The following is a 23,558-nucleotide window of genomic DNA, read 5'->3' as shown; positions in this document are numbered from 1 at the left end:
CCTTAATTTTTCCTGGTACCAAACATCTGAAACTAGGGTAATCTGGAACAGTTCAATTCACAATTTATGCTGGTGCAATGCACCTCCACTAGAGGTAAAATCCTGGTCTCACTGACGTTAATGGCAAAATTTTCATTGACTTCAATGAGGCAAAGATTTCACTGTAGTCATTTGAACCATTGCAACCATACACGTGAAGCTTAGCTGGTGACTAAAATCCCCAGGTTAGACAAATCCTAGCCTTATCCTGGACTGGAAATGGAAATATTTCAAGAAATTATTTGGACAGTGTCTGAGTTGACCAAAGCCAGAGAGTATAGGGAATCTCAGGAGACAGCTCAACGTATTAATTATTAAGCAAAATTACCCAAAAGGATTTTGCTTGCTATCTATCTGCACTGCTGCCAATTAACCAATCATTTTTATTTATCAGAAATGCCTTGTAAACGTGGTTCAGGTGGCACATTAGCCTTTTGCACGTTATGTAGTCCATGAAAACTGAAGAATACATCATGACTCCGTATTATTTTTGGCCCTGTCATTAGCAATTAAATCCAACTAATTAATCAGTTCTTATTTTAGTTTGAATAATTATTTTTGAAGTGTTATGAGCCCTTTGATTTCCTTCGTTAAGGTGCTCAGAAACCTTACTGACTACCATAAATCATACATTTTTTTAGAGATATTTCTAAAGAATATGGTATGATATTGTCTCTGTTCCATTCTGTAGTGTTCTGGTAAGGTATGTGATCATTTAATAGTGGAATATTCAGAGCATATTTGTTTTCAAAATGGAAATGAATTTGGCCATCTGTCACCAAAGATGTGTTATGACACAGAAAATTCAGGCATAAGAATTTGTCTAACACTAGAATAACATATTTCCAATAATTCTATGGCTGTATTCTTAGGATGAAAAGGATATTTTTAACAAAGTGAGAAAGGGATTCAAACTAACTACTTCCACAAAATCTAGGCATTTCTGCTGCTAGGACATGCCTATTATTTAATCCTTAGCATGAAAAAAATTCATGGTTCTTGGTTAATTTTTAAGTTTTCCCATTTCTCTCACTCTGTCCTGCAGCCGTTTGCTAATATCCATCACACTTACTTACCTACATTACAGTGGGTCTGTGAGGATTAATAAGCTTATGTTTGTACAGGGCTTTGAAGATACAAACTGTGTATATGCCAAACATTATTATTTATCAACAGCAAAAACATTGAATTGTAAGTCTATGCAATTAAGTTAAAGTGTGTGCCAAAATATTTGTCTATAGAATCTTGTCTTGGTATTATGTAGCATTCAGTCTTTGCTGTAATCATTCCTCTGCATACAAACTTGTCAAACTTCCCTATACAGAGGGGAAAGATTCCAGAAAAAGAGGAGTCCTGCAGCTAATGGTAGAAATATGACAAATATTTTGACAGATGTAGATGTTTCTTGAGATAGAGTATATTCTTGTGAAACTTTTGTGAGCTCCTCCATTTTCTTCCCTATTTTCTGACTGATATTTTGACACTGTGTTTGTCACCCACATTTCTGAAGGCCTGATTCCCAAATGTATGAAAGAGGTCTGCTATAGGCATGGTAAGAAACACAGAAGACACATCTCTGAGTTATAAGGATCTGTATTTCACTTACTTCAGGCCTGTTGTAATCTTAAAACATCACATCAGACAAACCAGAACACACATGAGATACTCAAACTGTCTTCTTTATGAGAAGTGAATAATGTTTTCTTATTCTATATCCTCAACTCAGAAAGAATTTGAAAAGTGCCATAAAATAACCTATAATGAGCATTATTTTAGGCTATCTCAAGGTGAAAATTCTTTATGTGGAATACTAAGAATGAATGAAGTGTGTGTACTTCAATAATAAAAAGATGTGACTTAAAGAATCAGTTGTAAATGCAGGGCCTACTAAGTCACTTAGGTAGCTAGAAAATTAGAATAATTAAAATGACACATTTTGTCAAAAACAAACCATTTACCATCATTGTAAAGAAAAAAGCATAATATTAGCATATGATCACTTTAAAATATATTGTTATAATCTCTTAGAGGGGGATTAAATTGTATGACAGGTTATTCTAGTGATAAACCTCACATTTCCTCTCAACTTCCCTATCCTGAAGCCAAGATCTGCTCCGACCCTTCCCAGAACTGGATTGGCAAGCAAAAGTAGTGATATTTTTTAGCTTAATCAGTAGTTTTAAACTCATATTTTAATGTCAAACTTTGTGTTAGGTTGGAAAAGTTTGAGAATTCAATAGCTGAATTTGTAAGTATGTGTAAACCAGCTCATTTTTCTATGCATCAATGTGGTAGTGATGTGCTTATTTTTATCAGTTTAACTTTAAGTAATGTTTTGAGTGATTACTCTTTTATATGTAATTTATTTGAAATTTTACCTTAATGCCAGTTTTGCTGCATTGCTATCTATGCTATTAAGAAACTAAGATATCTATGATAGAAGATTTGAGAATGTGCTTACAATTCATATTTCTTGGCAAAGGAAATAATTGCTTAAAGGGGTTGGCCAAGAAGCCTGATAGCAACTAGAAACAATCACCCAAGGAAGTATTTGAAAGATGGCATCCGAACCAAGTTGTTAAGCCTTTGAAAGACAGCCAGTAATCATAGATAAGAGTTTTCTCTTGTTCAGTGGAACATCTCCTGGAAGGTGGACATTGAAACTGGCTACCAAACCCTATTGTGTGTATAGGTAACTAGAGAGAACTGGTTTGGAAAGTGAGGCTAGTTCCCCTGGATCAGTACTGAGGGCTTGATAAAGAGGTTAAGTGAGGAAAGAAGACAGTTCAACTCTTTCTAGACAGCAGCATGGTGCTGACAGGCTGATCATAAGGGTCAGAAAGGGGATTGCTTTCAGGAGATAAAAGCTATACTTCACCTTTTCTCTCTGTTATTAAGCTGAGAATGGCTTATCAAGTTTAGTTTATGAGAAGCATAAATTTCCATGTTAAACAAACCAGTTTTCTCTGTTTTAATTTTGTATTAAAATTACGTTGTAGGGGTAATTTCATGCAATTTGCTTTCAAAGAGAAGCAAACCTCATAACCTCTAAGGATTGGTGTTCAAAGATAAAGAATTTCTGGAATCTATTCTCCCTCGTCCCTCCCCAATTCTTGGTCAAGAGCATAAACTGGCCCATTCCAGTAAATTGTGTTGCCGTCAAGAGTGGTGGACAACCATAAGAGTAGAAGCTGAAAAGATCAAGGAGGAGATGAGTTGGTGGTGGTGTTAGTCTAACTATCATCTCTAATTTTCAATTTGTATTGTTTGTTTTGGTGCTGAATGTTTAGGGATAAAGGAAATATATTATCGAACATAAAAGAAGATGTTCTGTCCTATTGTTAAGCTTTTAGAAAACCATTGAGGACCATTACTATTAAGCTAATTTCTGTGACCATACAAAGCTAAAAGAATGGGGACTGGCTGTACAATAGTTCTGTCATTGTTGATACATTATCTAATCTTGGCAAGAAAACTTCTATTACTTGATGTGATGCCAAATTTCAAAGTATTATATTTAGCTCCACCACCAATAAAATATAGAAGATGGCTTGGTAGGTATTTTCTTCTTGATTTTATCTACTTTTTGTTTATTAGCTCATATTACATGGAGATAGAAATTTTTTTAAAAAGGAAGTTAATTGACCATCACCATCACAAATAAAATAATCCATTCCAAATGTTCATTGTCTGATGATTCAAAAGGTAAGGCACTGCATTATATCATGGAAACCTCTGTTCAAGAGCAAGTATGGGGATCTCCCATTCCAGATTATCAGATCTATGGGAGCATTGCTGGGTATAAATTAAGTATTTAGGCTATGCACCACATCTTAAATCGACATAAGTGATGTCACTCAGGGGAGTGAATTAGCCACCCCCCTGAGTGACATCACTTATGCTGATTTAATGCTGTCCACACCAATGCTTATGTCACTGGGAGAGCTGCTTCTACTGACATAGCTACTGCCACTCACAGGGGCTGGAGTAATTAAGGCGACGGGAGACCTCTCTCCTGTTGGCTTAGAGCGGCTAGAGAGCTTACAGACACACAGCTGCATCGGTATGCGAGCGGTAGTGGCTATGTCAGCGGGAGAATCTCTCTTGCCGACACCAGTCCACACCAGCACGTAAGTCGGGATAAGGTATGTTGCTCAGAAGGGTAACTAAATTCACACCCCTGAGCAACATAATTGATGTTGACTTAAGTGTAATGTAGCCATAGCCTTTGTTTCATGGCTGGACCAGTTTGTAGTTTGAGATTTTTGCTCATAGTCGGAAATATATAGTGAGAATTTGTTAGAATGGGTTGTGATCTTGAGCCTATTAAAGTCAATGGGCTTTTGAATCAAGCCCTTAATGAGAAAATACATTGATGTGAATTTATATTTCATCCTTATTAGTGTTACTTGTGTTCCTATTTCATCAAATTTCTCCAATGAAAAAGTTAAAGAAACAAAACACAGACACCGTACCTCTCTTTGCATGTGTATAAAAAGCTATATGAGGAAAAAGATGGTCCACATTGAAAAGGGAGGTGAAAATTTTATAATCCTTGCTCAAACTAGGCCAAAACAACTTGAGTCATTAATTCAGGGTGGGGAAATGCTGCTGGCATCTGCTTTGGCTGTGATCTGGCAAAGGAAAGGCCTGGTTCAGGAAAATATATTTAAAAAGAAAAAAGTTAATGTTTGGGTTTCTATAAAAAGTAGTCAAACTCAGGAAACTTGGATGTTCTTTTTATACCTAATTTCAGATTGGCAACAAAAGTATTTATTAAAAGAAATAATAGTGGACTATTGTTATGAAATAATTCATAGGTGGGGTTTCTTTTTTTTTTAAACTTCTAATCAGGAAACTAAGCAAAATGCTGACACTATATTTTAGAATATTTTATTTTATTTGCATTTTGGTTACACCAGCTGCCTAGAGTACAGGGTAATAACACTCACTAAAATAAAGTTAGTAAAAATAATAAAATCTCTATGAAGGGTTGGTTGTGCTTGAGTAATTCCTGAGAACTTCACAAGACTAAGAAAGGATTGCACTAAGAAGCAAATATTAGCAGAGCAGCAAAAGTCAACTGAATCTTTGAACATGCTGAAATCCATAATGTGCTTTATAATTAGTGTAGTTAAGCAATAAAATATTCACTAGCAGTGTGATCCTGCAATAGTGAAGGGAATAAGAGTTCTGCCCTTGGTTTCCATGGGAGCAGGACCTACCATAACTCAACATCTGTTATTGCTATTGTTCTTACTTATATTACATAGCACCTACAGACCCCCCCAGAGATTGGGGCCCTGTTGTGCTAGCCACTGTATGGACCCATGGAAAACAAAAGTTCCTGCCCCATAGAGTTGACAGTCTAAACAGACAAGACAGTCAGCGGAGGATAGGGGAAACAGAGGCTCAGAGTGAGAAAGTGACTTGGGCAGTGTTACACAGCAGAACAGTAGTAGAGATGGGAACAGTGCCATTTGAGAATCCTAGTCCTGTGCCCTAGCCACTAGATCATGCTCCCTCCTACATTTAACTTTTTTCCTGTTGGACAGTAATAAAAAATATGGGCTAATGGATAGTGATTTCTCTGTTTTTTTTAAACCCCTTCATCATTTTCCCCCTGCCCATACACACCCAAGCATGTACATTCATATATACTAGCAAAGTCTCTGAAGATCATTATTCTAGTGTCTTGATATAAACCCCTTGGACTAAAAGCAGGGATTTCCTGCAGAGAAAATAATACTGCTTAGCGGCTCAGACAACAGGGGAGCTCAGTGGAGAGCTGCTTCCTTCTCCTCCTCTCCTTCCTCCCATAAAGACTGGATACCTGAGTCTGTAATTTAACATAACTCTAAATTACAAACATTTAATGTCTCTTGAATACTATATAGGTAGTTCTCATTCATTCCCTTGCTATAAAGTCAAACTTTTAATATAAAAAGGAAGCAAAGGGCAGTTGTATTTGTATTCATCATCATGATCTGTAACAGAGCTTGATGCACACAATTTAAAATAGAAATTAATAAATCAGGCCAATCTCCCTCCCCAGACACACACACTCCCAAAAGTGTATATTAAGCCAACCCCAGCCATTTTCTTTATTATAGATGTAGCTTGTGAAGAGGTCATTTTATCCTGCAGTACCACACCCTCTGCATTCCCTAGTGAGGGACCACCATGGTTAGTAATTAGTTTGCATGGTTGGGTGTGTGAGAAGGGTGGGGAAGCATGAAACTCTTGGTAATTTTCTCAGTGGGCCATCATTAGTCTTGAGCTGCAGGAGGCCAAACCTGAAAGCAGTTTCAATGTATGAAATCAGGGCAGTTTTACAAGTAGCCTTCTATTATCTTTGCAGGGATCAATTCTGCTTGCATGCAAGTATGCACAGTTACCTCTGTAACTGTGGTCAGGTCCTGCTGTCCTTTAACTCCTCAGGACTTTTCACTTTTCATATTATTATCAGAGCACTTAGATGAAAAAGACCCATTAGGTTATCTTGTCCTTTTCCCTCCCCGTGCAGGATTGCTCCAAAGAGTATATTCAAATGAAAAAGAAACATCTTTCATTCCAAAGGATCCCAAAGTGCTTTATTAAAAGCATGTGTATTTCCAAAGCAGTGTGTGTATAGAGGAATTGCCTCCTCCATTTAAGCATAAATGAAATGCACCTCTAGGTAAGAATTGGCATTTTGGAATAGCAAGTGCATAAAGACCTTGGAAACCAATGGAGACTCCTATTTGAACTCTGACCCATGGGTTGAGTCAGAGCATCTTTTAATACAAAACCCAAGTAATTGTTAGAGCTGATTGGAAATATTCCATTGTCGGGAAATGCTGGTTCGTCAAACCCGAAATGTTTCCTGAAAATGAAGAATTCTCATTGAATCACAAGCAAAGTTCCAATGGAAAGCTGATTGATGGGCTGTTTGGAAGTCTAGGCTTTGAGTGTCTATTTTTCTGGACCAACCCTGCCATGCCAGGCTTTCCAGACTCCCTGCAGTGGAGCTGAGGGCCTGAAAACCCACAAGACTCTCAAAGCTTTCAAGCTCCCAGTTGCAGAGCTGGGAGTCCATCAGTCTTGGAAGCCCTGAGGAGGTATGTCTACACTGCAGCTGGAGCATGTCCCTCAATCCAGGTAGACAGACACTCATCCTGCTTTGGGGGTCCAGGTTGGGGACCCTAAAGCTTCCAGATTCCCAGGTCAGCTGGCTCCATAGGGCTGCTCATTGTCAGGCTGCCCATTCAGGAGTCAGGCAGTCCAGGAGCCAGCTAACCCAGGAGTCTGGAAGCTCCAGTGTAGTCTGCATAGCAGGGTTGCCCTGGAGCTGCAAACCCTTGGAGTACCAGCAGCTGCTGACTGAAACAGACATTCTTGGTTTCACAGCTGCAAGTCCCCAGAGTATACAGTAGAACCTCAGAGTTATGAACACGAGAGTTATGAACTGACCAGTCAACCATACATCTCATTTGGAACTGAAGTACGCAATCAGACAGCAGCAGAGACACACAAAAACAAAACAAAAAGCAAATACAGTACAGTGCTGTGTTAAACGTAAACTACTAAAAAATAAAGGGAAAGGAGAATTTTTCTTCTGCACAGTAAAGTTTCAAAGCTGTATTAAGTCAATGTTCAGTTGTAAACTTTTGAAAGAAGCAGAACGTTTTGTTCAGAGTTCCGAGCATTTCAGAGTTACAAACAACCTCTGTTCCCAAAGTGTTCATCACTCTGAGGTTCTACTCTATTTCATGTGTCCATGTTTCAAAAACCACTTTTTTTTCCAGGATTTCTGGTTCAAGAGAAATTTCAGCCAGCTCTAGTAAAAGCCATGATATGAGCAGGGGGCAAATGAGCAATTTTCTTTGTGTCTTCTGCCTCTGCGTAAGCTATACAAATGGAAATAATTTTAAGGCAGTCTTTAGAAAATAGGCTAAATGAATGATCAAAATGTAGGTCCTTTGCAAACTGTTGAAGGTAGTATCTAGTTACGCCCATGAAAAGTTCCATTGCTCTGTGCTTGTCCTTTGCAGGATTAGGGGCTAACTAGGAAGAGCCTTAGCCCATGGCATTTTAAGACACTTTTGTGGTTTTTTAAATGGTAATTTGATTTTAACTATTTATCCTCCAATCATATTTTTCCCCATTTCTAAGCCACCAGTGCTTTTAATCAAGTGCTCAGTAGTTTAAAATGTGAACTATTTTATTTGCAATTTTAGCTTATAACCTATCTGCTTTCTACCCACTAATATCACTGCCAGGACATATTTCTACATTCCAAACCCTGAAGAGCTTCCAATGGCCACTACTGTGTTTAAAGAGACCTGCTGGAGAGAAATTTCTCTCCTTTTCCAAAGGTGGAATTACTTTAGAATTACTCCAGGGAGATGTTATTGTAGGCAGAGGGCAACTGATGCAGTCAAAGATAATGCTTCCATATATGTGAGGCGAAGGGTTGCATGTGTATGTATGCATGCACCTTTAGTTTGATTAACTTTTACTAGTCACTTTGGAGAATGGTAACTTCCTTTGATGAACATTTTCAGAGGAGTAATTTGTCTGCTAAGTAAGTAGCTCCCATTTTCTATCAAACCATGTACCTTTTTGTGAGACACATCCCCTCGTGTAGCTATCCTGGATTGCAACTTGTTCAGTTTTTTTCTGAGAACTTCTGTGCATTGTAACATTAGATAAGTCAGTATTTGCATTCCTTAGCAGTTTTTCCAGTGAACATAAGATACCAATAGCCTAGAACATTATCAAGAGTTATATGGAAATGTTGCTGCTCTGAGCCATTTTTTATATTAAAGATTTTGTTCTAGATTCTTCTGCCTGTGTAAATGTGGAGTAACTTCACTAAAGCCAATGGAGTTGCGCTAATGTAAGTGAGATTAGGATGGAGAACCAAGGTGTGTCAGAAACTATAGTCTTTTTTAAAAAAATAAACAAATCAGTCCTATTATTTACCAATTCAATATTTCTTCCCTGTGCACCTCTTTTATTCATTTATTTTTGGAACAACAGTGTCTATAACTTACCTGAAAACAATAATGCAGTTTTGTAACTGATTCTACATAGTCTACCTTTTAATAGCTTCTGTCAGCTTAGTCACTTGGAATTGGTATCAGATGAATATCTTCACAGTAATGTGTGTGTTTTGGTTATTTTTCTCCTATAAATTAACAACATAAAAGAAAAAAACAAAACAAAACACCACCAGCCTGCTAGATAGTCTCTCAGACTCTAATTAGGAAGCATATAGTCTAGATTTGACTGATTCTGCTCTATAAGGCGGAGGGCAAGGGAGGAGAAAACAGATCAAAGTGAAAAACTGACACAAACTTGAATCACATGAAAATGAAATTCATTCAGGCAAGTTAGCTGTGTTTTTTAATTTTGTACTGCCAGCAGCAATCCAAGAAAGATTATGAGGGATAGGCTGAATCTTTGCTACTAGTACTTGGCTGGTTATTATGCAACACAACCAAAAGACAGACCAAAACCAAGTAGAGAATTGTTGATTTAGGTCTTGCTACTGTAAAATGAGAGAGAGAGAGAGAGAGAGAGACAGGGTCCTTTACATAGCCCAGATTGTCCTTAGAGAGGAGAGAGGTACAATATGTATGCAGCACAAGATGGCATATTCGAAATAAAGAGAAGAATTAGGGATCTGTAATATATACAGATTTCTTTTTTATTAATTTAATTTTTCAAAAATAGCTATACAAAGCAGATTTTGGATCTTAATGTGCTAAGCAGTCAGAATACTGGCATATGAGGAATACAGTAAATCAACTTTTTTGGGTGTTGACTTTTCAAAATATTTCTGTTTAATCATTTCTCCATTTCTGCTTAAAGGTAACTGGAATGTGTTGGCAAAGATCATGTAAAAAAATGAAGCCTTCAGCATTCTATTTTCCAGTTTTCTTCCACTGATTGCCCTCCCCCCTTTTCCATTGAACTTAAAAAAACCCAAACAAACAAACAAAAATCTCATTGGTTTTATAGCTTGGAGATTCTCCCTCCTTTTGTGTTTTTCAGATTTAAGTGTTTAGGTTCAGTTTTCAGATCCCTATGCCATTGTTCAATATCCTGGCTTCTTAAATGCTGTTTATTATCACAAGATGACAAATTTATCTCTTCCTACTACATATTAAGGTTTGGATATTTAATTACCTCTTTCATCAACTGATATTTAAATTAAAAGATTTTGTGTAAAGGTACGTGAGCGTTAAAGGTTAGCACAAGATTAAAAGGAATTCCAATTGTTGAAGTTGCATTTAAGTTCTAAAGTATAAATGTAAACTGAAGGGATACTGTCAACAAACTGTACATTTTTAGAACAATGTGTAGTATTTATTTTCTTTTTGCAAGTGTTGTGGGTGAATTTAATACTCATGAAATTATGACTGGTAGTACTGTGTGGTACAGAGCCCCACTAGTGGATCACTACTCTGTGTCAGTGACTTTTGTGAGGCCTGACATACTCGGTGCACCTTACGTACTGTTGTCATATTTATCCAAAAGGTGGCATGCAATATATCACAGGAAAACTAATAACTCACTGACCAACAATATTCTTGAGTGATGTATGTACAGTTCATCTACAAAGAATTACACAGATGTGCTGGAAATATCTGTTTAGTGTGTTTAAATCAGGCATATCAAGGAAAGTTAATAAACAGGTTTTTCCAGACAAAGGAAAGGGGCCAATACCTCAAGCCAGGTGTGGCCAAGAACAGTGGGCTATTCATTTGTATCAGACATTACATGAAAATCATTTGCATTGTAAAAATTATAAGCAGGGGAGAAGCCAGCTTGGCATTTACACCAGATAGCATGGTGTCTACACTCAGCAGGGTAAAGAAACTTTGTACACTTATACACTTTATACAGGGGATACACTTCAGAAGAATATGTTTCAAAGGTTTATTAGACTATAAAAAGAGCTGGGAGAGAACCCCTAAATTAACCAGCTGTTTTGTTGGATTCTGGCTAACAACTGGCCAGTCCTGTTGGAGAAAAGACTGGTGAGAAAATCTTCTTTGAATAGAAAACTAATTTGTTAAGTCAGATTTTAGTCTTAAAAGCGTGTTTTACTTTTGTTTGTAACCATTTCCATCTTTATTCCTTCTACATGATATCACTTAAACCTATGTCCTTTTGTTAATAAACTTGTTTTACTTTTACCATAAGCCAGCTCAGTGGTTTGACTGAAGTAGAGGATTTGTAAGTCCCAACTGAGTTAATAAACTGCTGTATACTCTTGAAAGGAGTAGCTAAATTGATAAGGTTTTGTGGGTTCTGTAATCAGAGGGGCTGAACACAGCCGAGAGAGACATTTTTGAGGAGAACTCAAGTCTGGAAAGGTTGTTGAGTTCTCTCTGCAGGGAGTACCCAGTTTTGTGGAAGCGAGAGTGAGTGAGGTCATTGAGCTGTAAACAGGCTTCTGATGTCAGGGCTCTCAGCCTAAGCTGCACAACACAGAAGCACCCAGGATTTTCAGGGCAGGCAGTGATGCAATGCCTTACTGGTCTATGTTGAATCCCAGAGTGGTTGTGTTTGGCTCAGGTCATTGGGTGACAGTCTTTCCTATGTAGCTCTGTCACATAACATCATTCTTGAACCACAATAACAGGGGCACCGAGCAGAGACTTCGTATTTTAGCAAATAATTTAGTACTTTTGTTTGGTCGATAAATACGGACTAGCATAAAACCACCAAATTCAACTTCACTTTTGATTTAGAAAAAAATTGATTCAGTACTCCAGAAATGCAAAACAACTGCACTAGCCTACGGTGCCATCTAATCACCATTGTCTTTTTCTGGTTAAAAATGTTAAAAGTGTCATGCAATATCTATTTAATTTTTATAGAAATCAGATGGGTTAGTAGTCTAAGCATATGTTTTGGAATGGCTAATCTCTCTGGAACCATTGGCTCAAATCTCAGTGTCTTTCAGATGTATATTTAAAACTCAAGGCTTGTTCTGCCTAGATGTTAAATATCTATTAACAATATATTGTGGGTTGGTGGACAACCACTCCCCACCCCATGATTTCATTCAAGTGGTTCTGTATATATTAAATGGTTTGTAAGGTTTTTGGAGATCTTTCAGGGTGACTGCAAAATAGCTTATTGATTGATGCATAATACAGAAACTAGTAGTACAATGCTATGAATTAGCAGTTTGGTATGACGATTTCTATAGCACCAGAGATGTGCTTGGCACTTTACAAATTAATTAAATAGGACTGGTTCCTGTTGCAAAGATTTCACAATCTAAGGTCCTGATCCTGCATAGGGATCTGTGCAGGTGGAACCTTCTGACTGTGTAAGCAGCCATCCACATTGGTCCTTTTATAGGATAGGGGCCTAAGGAATGCTCTTATAACGTAACAAAGTTACGTTATACACTTTGAGGAGCTATGTAAAGTGCACAATTAAAGTCAAGAATCAATGTTCTCTGAAATTTTTGGTAGTAAATGTAAGACACATCAGCTTTTACACTCCTTGGAAATATTTAACATATAAATTAGCTGTATAATCTCTAAGATTTAATATAATTTTTGCATAAAACATTTAAAATAGTCTACATAGGAATAAAATTATCTTCAATACTTCATGAAATATTGCCTGATATTGTATTTCAGATAGAAGATTTCTCAACAAGAAAACAAAAAAAACACCTTAATCAGCCACCTGTTGACTCATGCATAAACATTTTAGATTAGAACACACTTTAATTGATTCTGGCTTTCCCTATATTACACATTTGTTGTTGAAATTTGAGCAAGCCATTGAGAATTGTATAGGTATGGTCAACTCTGATTTTGCTGATCTCTGAGAATAGAATCCAAATGATACTGATGAATAGCTCTGTTCTGTAATATGGGTTTCAAATTTTATTTTTCACTACGACTCTTGATGACCACCTGTCAGTTTCAGCTAGTGCACAACAGGGTGGCCTGCATAGCACCATGAGCATTAAGGAGAACATTGTATCTGTGCTCTGCATGGTTCCAAATACTATTCAGATATTGATGTTTAATGGATAAAACTCTGTATGGTCTAGGTCCTGGCTACCTATGGGACTGCCACTCTCTCTCTGTGCACCCTCCTATTATTTTAGTTCAGTAGTTACATTGCATAATACACCCTAAATTCAAATATTTGAGGACTGGAGATAGAGCATTTGCAATGGAGGGTCTACAAGCTTGAGCTTGTTTCCCTTATTGGCTGACCAGAACCCAAGTTCGTTAACCTTCAGGGGATAATGTGATGCTCTTCTGTTTACTCAGGCTGTTGCCTAAGTAGACTTGAGGTAAAAGGAGACTTGCGTTTAAAGGAATTAGATACAGTATTGTAGTGACATTATGGCTGGTTTCAATTGGTTTGAAGTGTGTTTGGAATGCTGCCTGCTGTTGGCAATAGCATTATTATTGGCTTACATTGTTTTAATTGATGTGGATGTGTCCAGTAGGCACATTGTTAAAAATACAAATGTAAGTACATATTTTGGGTTTGAAAAGATTAAACGAGTGAGCTAGATATTAAAAATGCATACTTTTCATAGATCAAAGAATGGAATAGCTTATATGATTAAATGTATGTAGGAACACAAAGAAAATTGACAGAGTTTGTCCGGCAATGTGGTCAGTAATACTCACAAAGTTTCCCCAGCCTTTGCAATACATATTCCTTCTCTTTTTCTGGGAATTGCAGCATCGTGATGTTGACTTGGTATATAAGGTTTCATTTATAAAATATTGTGCTCTTCATAGACTGGTGTGGGTCCAGATTTCAGTTTTTATATAGAAACTTTACCTGCCAGAGTAGCCAAAGATCTGAGAGATCTGAAAAATCCTCTTCTGGATTTTGACAGATAATTATCATTCTATCCTTCCATGAAAGGCTACTCTGAAACACACTCCCTTTCTTCTGCCAGTAAGGGTACTGAGACCCTGCTGAAATTGGTCTCTTCTTCTCCCTCAGGAGAGGTCATTTAAACTGCAGTACACCAATCTGATCAGTAGAGGAAAAGGCGGAATCCCTGTACTGGCACATTTCCTGGAAATGTAAACCAGAGTTTATTATTTCAATCCCTGAACCAGCAGACTGTTGTCCTGTATGAAACACTGTTTATGCTGTGAAGCATTTTATAGGATTAGAATGCTGCGTTTTGAGGGCAACTCCTGAAAGGCACTTTGTCTCACTGATTTAAATGCAGCTGATTGTTAGCACACAAGCCCATAAACAAACACACAGGGATTATTTAAAATCAAGGCTTCTAAGGCCTGACACTGGGTAGCACAACAGCTGCAGTACTCTCTGTACATCTACTTCCTAGACTGGCATAAAACTGCATATTTTGGGGTTATGATATACTTTATTTCTAAGGAACAAAGTGCTAACACTGTATCAACTGGTATTAGAAGAGATGTATATCACCCAAAAATGACACTGAGGCCCAGTAAAAGCAAATTATTGAAAAGTAATAACACCATCAGTGAGAAAAAAATCATGACCTGTAGTTTGGCGAGCAAGTAACACATAGTCTATGCATAAAATATAATATTTTCATTTTTGTATAGTTTCATATAAAAGTACCATGGAGGACTTTACAATTTTGTCTTTTACAGTCTAGAATTATCAATCATTAAATTATTTAGATTGTAATATCAGATTAGTTATGCAACACCAGATTCGTGTAATTTCATAGACAAAAACTGCCAGTTCTCTTCCCCAAAGGTTTTCTGAATAAAGTAGACTAGCATGATCTATGCATTGTAGCCTGTGCATTTGGTTCATATGATATGTTAAGTTTACAACTGGGGTGTAACTTTATCCTACACTGATCACTCTTTTCCCTCCAAAATTACAGCTGCTTCTTTGTTAAATGAGCTAATGGACCTGCTCACTATATCCTAGTAGTCGTAATGGTCACTAGTTGATTACTAGTAATTAACCTAATTCCAAACCCATTTCTGGATGTGCCTAGGGGCCCCTTGCACAATGCTAAATTTCCATACTAACAGTATGACCACAACCTCTCCATTACTTATTATTTTTACAATTCATTTATTAAGCCCCATAAGATGTGCACAACACTTTATAGTGGGTAATATAAACAAATATGAGTACCTGCCCCAAAGAGCTTACATTCTGAAGGCACAAATACCTGTTATCAGGCTTTGGAGAAAATAATTACAAAAAGTTCTTATGTATCCCTACGAAATTCCTTGTAAACACAGTGTATCTCAAAGTTATCTCCTTATTGCATTCCTCCTCCTTGGCTGAAACTGCTCTTACGTGCCCCTCCCCCCCCAGCTTCCTACTCACAGCTTCCTTTTCCTTGTCTCCTTTGTCAGACAGATTCCATACTCCTCGTGTAATAAGAGGGCCCCTGACACTTCCTCTCTCTTTTCAGGCAATTTGCATTACCTTTGTACTGTAGTAAAGATCAAACAGAATCACTGGGTTGCCTATACACTGAATCGTACTGTATAACAAATCAGGAAAAGGTACTTTTCCACTTCCCCAGTCTGCTACAATGGGGGGAGGGAGTTCTCTGCATAAACAATTGGTTTTGGAAAAACAGGAAGAAAACAAAGCTCCTCCCTGCCAAACAGGAAAAACAACAATGTGGACTAATAAAAACAGAAGTACCACACGCTGGGAGGCTTTGTTATGATACTTTGTAACCGCACCCGTTCTCCCAGACTGGAATTAGTGCCCCTACACCCCACATACAATAAATGCAATTGAATAATCCATAGGAAATTAATAAAACTAGGAATTTATTTGGGACAATATAACGGGTAAAAATCATTAATTACCATGGCTACTTGCCCTTGATCTCTGCATTTCTGTCGGATGTTTAGTGCTGTACTGTCTGGAGGACCCAACAGAGGGGTTCGAATTACATTGTAATTTACCCTGCAAGGAACAAGCTGGGAGAACGTCAAGTTACAATTCATGTTTGTGTCAGCGAACGTTGGTGCCGCATAGCCCGCGGTGAGTGAAGCGGGAGGAGAGAGGAGGAGTAATGTTCCGCTGAAAATAGCATCATTTTCTCTAAGGGTTTTCCGCTGCTAGCTAGCTGAGTGCGTTTACAGTCATTTGCTCCTTTCCACTGATTCAGCTGAGTATGGCTCCCCTCCCCCACCCTCTGCCAGTGGGCGGCTTTTAGTAACGAGCCGTGTTGCGTTACTCTTGACTGACACGGGGAGCTTGTCTTTTTCCTGCCTCCTTCGAGACCAGGAGTTGGCTGGGTTATGCTCAATGCTGTGCTAGCAGCAGCCTAGTGCAGGGTGTTTCAGTTACTGAACTGAACTGCTGAGGGCTGTGGATTCAGCTTTCTTCGAATTTTGCACTCGGATAGAATCAGCTGTGACATCCGAAACTGCTACTCCTGCAGCCGCAATGGTGGCCAAGGATTACCCCTTTTACCTCGCGGTCAAGAGGGCAAACTGCTCCTTGGAAGTACAGACGGTGACCAGCCCAAATAAAGAGACAGAGGTGCAGTCTGCTGATATGTTTTCTTTTTTTCTTTGCAGCTTTTATCATACAAACAGCCTGTATGTATTTGGGGAAAACTAAATAACTCTTTGAATATAAATTGCCAAGTATAGCTATTTATCTGCCTTGTGCATCCTGCACTGCTCTCTAGAATATGCATTTTCACTCAAGAGTGAAGCAAACACTATTATCAGCAGCCTTTTGTATAATAAAATTAATCTTTGGAACCGATAGTTGAGAAATTTCCTTTTCTAACATATGGTTTATATATTCCAGTGCTTAATGTCAATTATTTTTACTTGCTAAATTTAGTATTATAGCTGATTACATGCAGAAAGGGAATCAGGATAAGTGTTTCTTTAATAGATTCCCGATTATTAGTAAATCAAAAAACTTAATCTGTTAACTAAAATTAATTTAAACTGTTTCAAATGAACTAATCTGATTTTCTGCCAATGGAAAATGATTACTTCTAAAATGAGTGAAATTTTTTAATGTGGGATTAAGAAAAAATTGACTGTATTTTATTGTATTTGCAAAGTGTTGCAAAAAGTTTGAATTTAACATAGTAGTATTGATTTAATACTCCAATATTTGATACTTCAGGTTAATGTTTAGTCTCCTTTGTGTGCCTCTTTGGCAAAGAGAATAGTGACCCTAAAAATTAGATCCAGCAGGAGTGGAAGTGGGTGAAAATGTATTTTAAGGACTTTTATCACTTAAAATATACAACATCTTCATTAGACTTGTTTGCATAGTAATTTGAAGGCAGATTGCTAAATTGTGCATGCTTAGTAGGAATGCATCAAAGATGATTGCCTTCAATAGTCAATTGGACTGATCTAAACCAAAAGACGTCAAGCCAAGTCACCTTGTTTTAAACAGTTTGTGTAGGTTGAGCCAATAAGAACATACTTTACTTTTACTTGTCAGTGTACTTTTTATATGAGTATTCATGACCTTATTACAGTTGTGATATTCGGGGGCCTTTTAGAAAATATATCGTATGTTATGATCAAATTAACCAAGTCTAGAAAGTCTGAGTATAGAAAACCCTTGCTTGTTTTTTATGTAGTCCTGTTTTAATTATTTGTGTAATTATCTAATAATTTATTATCTAATATTTAATTATTTATTTAACAAATTTCGTCATCCCCATCGTCTCCCATGTTGCAAAATGTTTGAGTTAATTCAGAGATCATTTACTAACTATAATACTACATAAATACCTTAGTCTTTTTTATTATGGAACTGTGCACTTTTATATGAAAGGAACAAAAATTGTTAAATTAAATATTGATTTAAAATAAAAGTTATAACCTTGTTTTAACAGGTGGTACGTAACCATCTTTAACATAGGCAAATCTATTTAATTTCAAAGAAAATAAAATCTCAAGTACTGTATAGTTAAACAAAAGCCTAGAGCATAGGGATATATATATATATATTTCAATAGATGTGATTGATTAATATTATGAAATGCAAAAGCTTTAATTAGGTCAATAGTCCTGGATTTATAATCTTTCGTTTAACCTTTTATATAAACAAGAAAATGCTCCTTATACTGCTAGTCTGAAAAATGCTGTTTGCTTAGACTACTGCACATAAAGTCGCATTCGTTGAACACCCCTTTGTTGGACATGCTATACAGTATTGAGATAATCTGTCCGCCCCCCCCCCCCCCCCAAAAAAAAAAAAAAAAAAAAAAAAAAAAAAAAGAAAAAAAAGTCAGATAGGGAAGGAGGATGGCGCCGGGGGGCATTTTGAGGTAAGCATTTACAGGAATAGACATATGCAGTCTCTTCTTTTAAGTTTTTCAACATGGACAGAACTCTCTTGTTCACTAACTGTGTGGTTAAGCTGTCTCACAGATTTTACAGCGAGTCTAACCAAGGCTGTTGGGCGCCTTCTACCATAATTCTGTATTACTGCATTAGCAAATTAGCCAGCTGTATGAGTGTTGTGAATGCTTAGCCTTGAAAAGCTATTGCTTGGTTTTAGTTGCTGACGTGAAGCTTGTTGATATTGTCACACAACACTTGCATACACTGCTTTCTGAACTAAAATCTGTCAAGTTAGAATAGGTTTTCTTTTGCAGGTGTTTTTAAAGTCAGAATTCACATGCTCAGGTAAATGTCCCCAGTCCCCATCTGAATAACATTTTAACAGTCTTTGTGAACAAATGTAAAATACCAATAAGTGTTGTATGTCTTAGTGTGTGCATGTATACGGGTATGTGTGCATATGTAAAATAAATATTATGTATTTTATTGCAGTTAATACATTTAAAGTCTATGTAATATTTTACCTGTCACTCTAATTAGTTTAAAATTTGCTTACTGTATGAATTGAAGCAAGTGTAAAAGATGCATATAAAACCCTTTTACTCTCTATGCCGTCTGCTTTAAAGATAATATCTCAAACTCATTTACAAAAAAACCCAAATGTTTAAAATAGTTTTACCCTAACAGTAAGCACTTCCCTCTTTTCATAAGTAATCATTAAGATGGTGAACTTGTTCTTTGTGATACATAGCTTTTACACTGGAGTAGTATATATATATATATATATATATATATATATATATATATATATATATATATATATACACACACACACACACAATATAGTTACATTTGAGATACAGTATATAGAGAAGATAGACACTTAATATTGGCATTTTCCAGAATTAATTTAGTTTTTCTTTTGTCTTAGAGAGGTTGAGGAACTTGTCCACTGTCAAACAGCAAGTTAGTGGCAAACAGAAGGTGTAGGTTAAAAATAAAAATTTGGGGATTGAGAGGACAGTTTGTCAATTCCCACGTGCAATTTTTACAGTTCTTAAATCCATTGTAAAGCAAACAAAATATTAGTATGACTAAGGAGTGGGATGGAGAATAATACAGAAAAGATTATTCATTAATGGCAAACCCCACTTACAATGACTAGAATTGAACACTGCTTCATCAAAAAAAAAATAGATTCAGGGATTGGCAACAGGAACAACTAGAGAAATGGAAGAGTTTCTGCATGTAGGAAGATTGGGTCTGTTAATTTTAGAGACTAGATGGCTATGGAAGAAGATGATAAAGATATATAAAATGAGTAGTATAGAGAAGGTCAGGCACTTCTCTCAACACTTTCTCATAATACAAAAACAAAGGGACAGTCAATGAAACTGAAAAGCTGCTCATTTAAAGCCGATAAAAGGAAACACTTTTTCAACACAATGCACAATTTGCTTATGGAACTCACTGCTACAAGGTATCACTACAGACGAGAGTTAAGCAGGATTTAAAAAAATTAACATTTATATAGATAATGGGATCATCTGTAGTCACAAAGCAAGGGTTAAGAGAGTGTGAACGAGTTTTGGATGGGATGTCAATCAACTGACATTGTTCAGGGCCTAAACCAACCTTTATTTAATAGGGATTAGGAAGAAACTTTTCCTATGGGCAGTTAAGTCATAACTGCAGGGTTTCTTGCATATCCTCTTAATCATCAGTACTGTGTACTGTCAGAGACATGATACTGGAGTAAATAGACCACTAGTGTGATCTGGCATGGCTATTCTTGTATTATTATCCAACATTCTTTCTATATGTTGCTGTATTTTTCTGTATTCTTTCTGTATTTTGCTCCAGCACAAGCTATGGAGTTTTCCCTTTCTCTGGCACAGACCAGCAAGTTAACAACCAACAAAATTTTAAAGTATTTTTATACCCCCTAGCTGGCTTTTCCTTTCTTCTTGCTTTTCTCTAGTTTGCTACCTGCATCTCAGGAAAATAAATGCAAAACCACCTCTGGGACTCTTTCCCCCATCCTATTTGTTGAGCTGCAGTCCCATGGGGGAATGGAGAAAGAGGAGAGCATGCCAAGGAAGTAGTACTTTTCCCTTGTGTGCTTGCTGCCCTGGTCCTATGGACACAGTCTCTTCTGTTTATGGATGTGGAAGAGAACATGAGGGGATACTAAGACAAAAAGGAAGGGGGATAACAGTGTAATAAAACGAATCATAACATCATTTAATCCCTTTCCAGCTATGAGTAAAACTAAGAACTTTAAACTATGTAACAGAATAAGGGCTAAGGATCTGAGAACAATTTGATGAATTCTAATATACTTTCATAATGCTGTAATACTGTATTATATGAGCATACACACATCAATGGAGTGATCATTATGTGAGCTAAGGAAGATTGTAATGGAAATAATGAGTTTGGATGTCATTGCTCTCTCCACCTTCTGGAGGTTGATCTTAAGCACAGGACAGACAAGGGACTGTATGGAGACCATGCACTTCAGAGCTCACAGTAGGCTTAGCATTTAATATCACTGTTCCTGAGATTCTGGTGCTACTGTGGGACTCACAAAAAAACACTATTGGCCCAGTGTCTTGGGCTATGTCTACACTACAGCCTATGTTGACATAACTTATGTCGCTCAGGGGTGTGAAAAAACCACCCCACTAAGTGACATAAGTTACACTGACACAGGTGATCGTGTGAACAGCAGCATGTCAGCAGGAGAGCTTCTCCTGCCAACTAGCTTCTGCCATTCGCGAAGGTGGCTTTATTATGCTGATGGGAGAGCTCTCTACTGTCAGCATAGAGCATCTTCACCAGCCATGCAGCTATATCAGTACTGCTGCATTTATAGACATAGCCTTAGCCTCCATCTTCCTCCAGCAGGCCCTGATCAGAGAGGCAATATTTCCACTCTTCTGGCAGTTTGGTTTCCTGCTTATGCAAGTTCTAAAGTTGTGCTTGTTTCTTGTAAATGTGAATGCTATCTCTGCTGTGGATAAAAGCATCATCCCCATTCTTATATCCAATCTATGGTACAATGAGTTTTAGCTTCCATGTGGTGTATGTTCATGCAGTTAGTCTCTCTTCTCTCTGAAGCAGCAAAATTAACTGTGTTTGGGATGCCAATGTGGATGCATGCCATCTCTGGAGTAATCTACTTTTCAAGTGAGATGGTATTAGATGTCCGTTTTATGTCAAGTCTTGTCCTTTGGTATCATGTCATTAATGAATCTGCTGAATGTAAATCCTATTCACAGAATGTGTTGGACGAGAGTATCCCATGTCTGTATGCTAATTTCACAGAGACTGTGCCAGGTGAAACTGCCCAAATCCTGTTCTGTGATCATGCAAAATCAATGTTTTTGGGCACAAGGTGGGTGGTAACTTCAGTAGATGGTAAAGGTACTTCTAAAGGGCCACCAGTTTTTTATGTGTAAATCACATCTTCACTTGCTTTTCATATACTGAAAACAAAAGCAGGGTTGTAATACACAGAATTTAAAAGAAATCTAAATGATGTCAGTAAGATATTTATATTTTCCAGTTATACGATAGACTAGTAAGTTATATTTGACCTTCTGAGAAGGAGGTAGAGAGGATGAAGATGTGGGATAAAGCTTTCTTGTCAGAAATTAATTTTACTGTTGCAACTTCTTTCAAACCAGGTTGACCTCAGGTTTAAGTGACAATCAAAAAAAACTTAAGAACTGTAATTATTCGCAGAATATATATTAAGAGACTTAAACTGTTAGGACTCGAGAAAAATCAGCAAAAAGCAAATGCCTTTGCTTTCCTTTCCCATTTAGAAACAGGGAAACTACAATATTCTACAGATTACAAATACTGTAGTTGCTTGTTACAGAATTCAGAGACTGTTGACAAAATGCTCATCCAGCCACCCAGTCATCATTTGTCTCTGTGACTTGAACTTACAGTAGGAGGTGCTTGAGGAACACAGAAACACATACAAGGTTTTTCTTAAAATTTAAATCCTAATAGTCTGGACCTTATAGAGTGGTATAGTAGAATAGCAGAATCTTTAAATGTCATTTTATTTTATGGGTGAACAATGCAGAAAGGTCAAGAACCAGTAGCGTATATTATTTTTATTTATTTTCCATACAATATAGTACACTGGGAGAGGAGTTCAGTACAAGATGAACCTTGTTAATCCATCTACTTGATAAATAGGCAAGTAATGCATTATAAGAGTCTGGTCTGGAAAACATAAGACTGAACAATGTTTTTGGATCCCAGCAAAGATAAACATGGTGCAGTAGTTTTTCAGATGATAATATGAAATCTTAATAATGTGGTGAGCACTGTGTTCAAAGGACAGCTTGGAATCAAAGACAACACTTTCTCTTCATGGAAATTGTTTACTGAGTGTATTTTTATCAGGAACTGAGTTATGGAGCAAAAAGGAAAGTCAGTCAGAACTGACTTTGTTTTAGCTGAATGTAGTTGAAGACAACTAATTTCAGCCACACCAGTGTCTACATGGCATTTTGTCAATATGGAATTAACCTAATTAGGATCTTTGGTCTTAAATAATAAACAAATCTGTATGTTCTTCACATAGATGGGAAATCCAATATCATGCCTATGAATGATTGGGCCTAGGGGCAGATGTTGAATTAACATGTGCCCAATGTCAAGCCCTTTGATACAGCAGCACCAATTACCCTTGTAAAATACCGTAATTTGCTGAAAGAGACTTAATCTGCCTATCGGAGAATAATATAATGCTAAGGCAGGTGATGGCTGCTGCTGATTTTATTAACTGCAGTGTCTGGAAAATACAGTTATTCTGTTTGAGCAATGTTATCTGAGGGGGTGTCTACACGGGAGTGATTCAAGAGTTTTGCATGCGGATCTACAAGAGGACTTTCAGAGTGCAGTTAGTATATCACAACAACTATAAAATACTTCAAAATACTTACGTAAACCTTTACTTCCTCCCCTGGTTTTTACCTTCGTAACTTCATGGATGCTAGGATCATTACTGTAAATACCCAAATAGCCTACAGAAACAATATTATATGTTCCTCCTGCATGCCTAAATTAGTATAGCAATGTGTTATCAAATTGAATCGTACAAATGTAGGATTGGAAGAGAACTCAGGTTATCTAGTGCATCCCCTTGAGCCGAGGCTGGTGCTGAATCATGGAGCACTAAGCTGCTAA

At 37.1% G+C, this 23,558-nt stretch overlaps 1 protein-coding gene across 5 annotated transcripts in view; it reads left to right on the top strand.

The window, feature by feature from the left end:
• ARHGEF3 (Rho guanine nucleotide exchange factor 3) overlaps positions 1-23,558 on the top strand; it is a 245,429-nt gene that overhangs the window by 172,196 nt on the left and 49,675 nt on the right. Inside the window, exon 1 of one of the 5 annotated variants that reach the window (XM_067544203.1) lies at positions 16,144-16,560. The exons of 3 other annotated variants lie outside the window; for them this stretch is intronic. In XM_067544203.1, coding sequence (XP_067400304.1) covers positions 16,465-16,560 — 96 coding nt within the window. In that variant the 5' untranslated portion in view covers positions 16,144-16,464. Of the gene's footprint in view, positions 1-16,143; positions 16,561-23,558 lie in introns of those variants that run through there. One more of the 5 variants, XM_067544202.1, reaches the window with a different exon arrangement.

Source organism: Emydura macquarii, unplaced genomic scaffold (assembly GCF_026122565.2).
Source record: "Emydura macquarii macquarii isolate MOO-44397 ecotype Brisbane River unplaced genomic scaffold, CSIRO-AGI_Emac_v2 contig_968, whole genome shotgun sequence".
In the NCBI taxonomy this organism is placed as follows: domain Eukaryota; kingdom Metazoa; phylum Chordata; order Testudines; family Chelidae; genus Emydura; species Emydura macquarii.
This window is presented reverse-complemented; position numbering and strand designations above follow the sequence as displayed.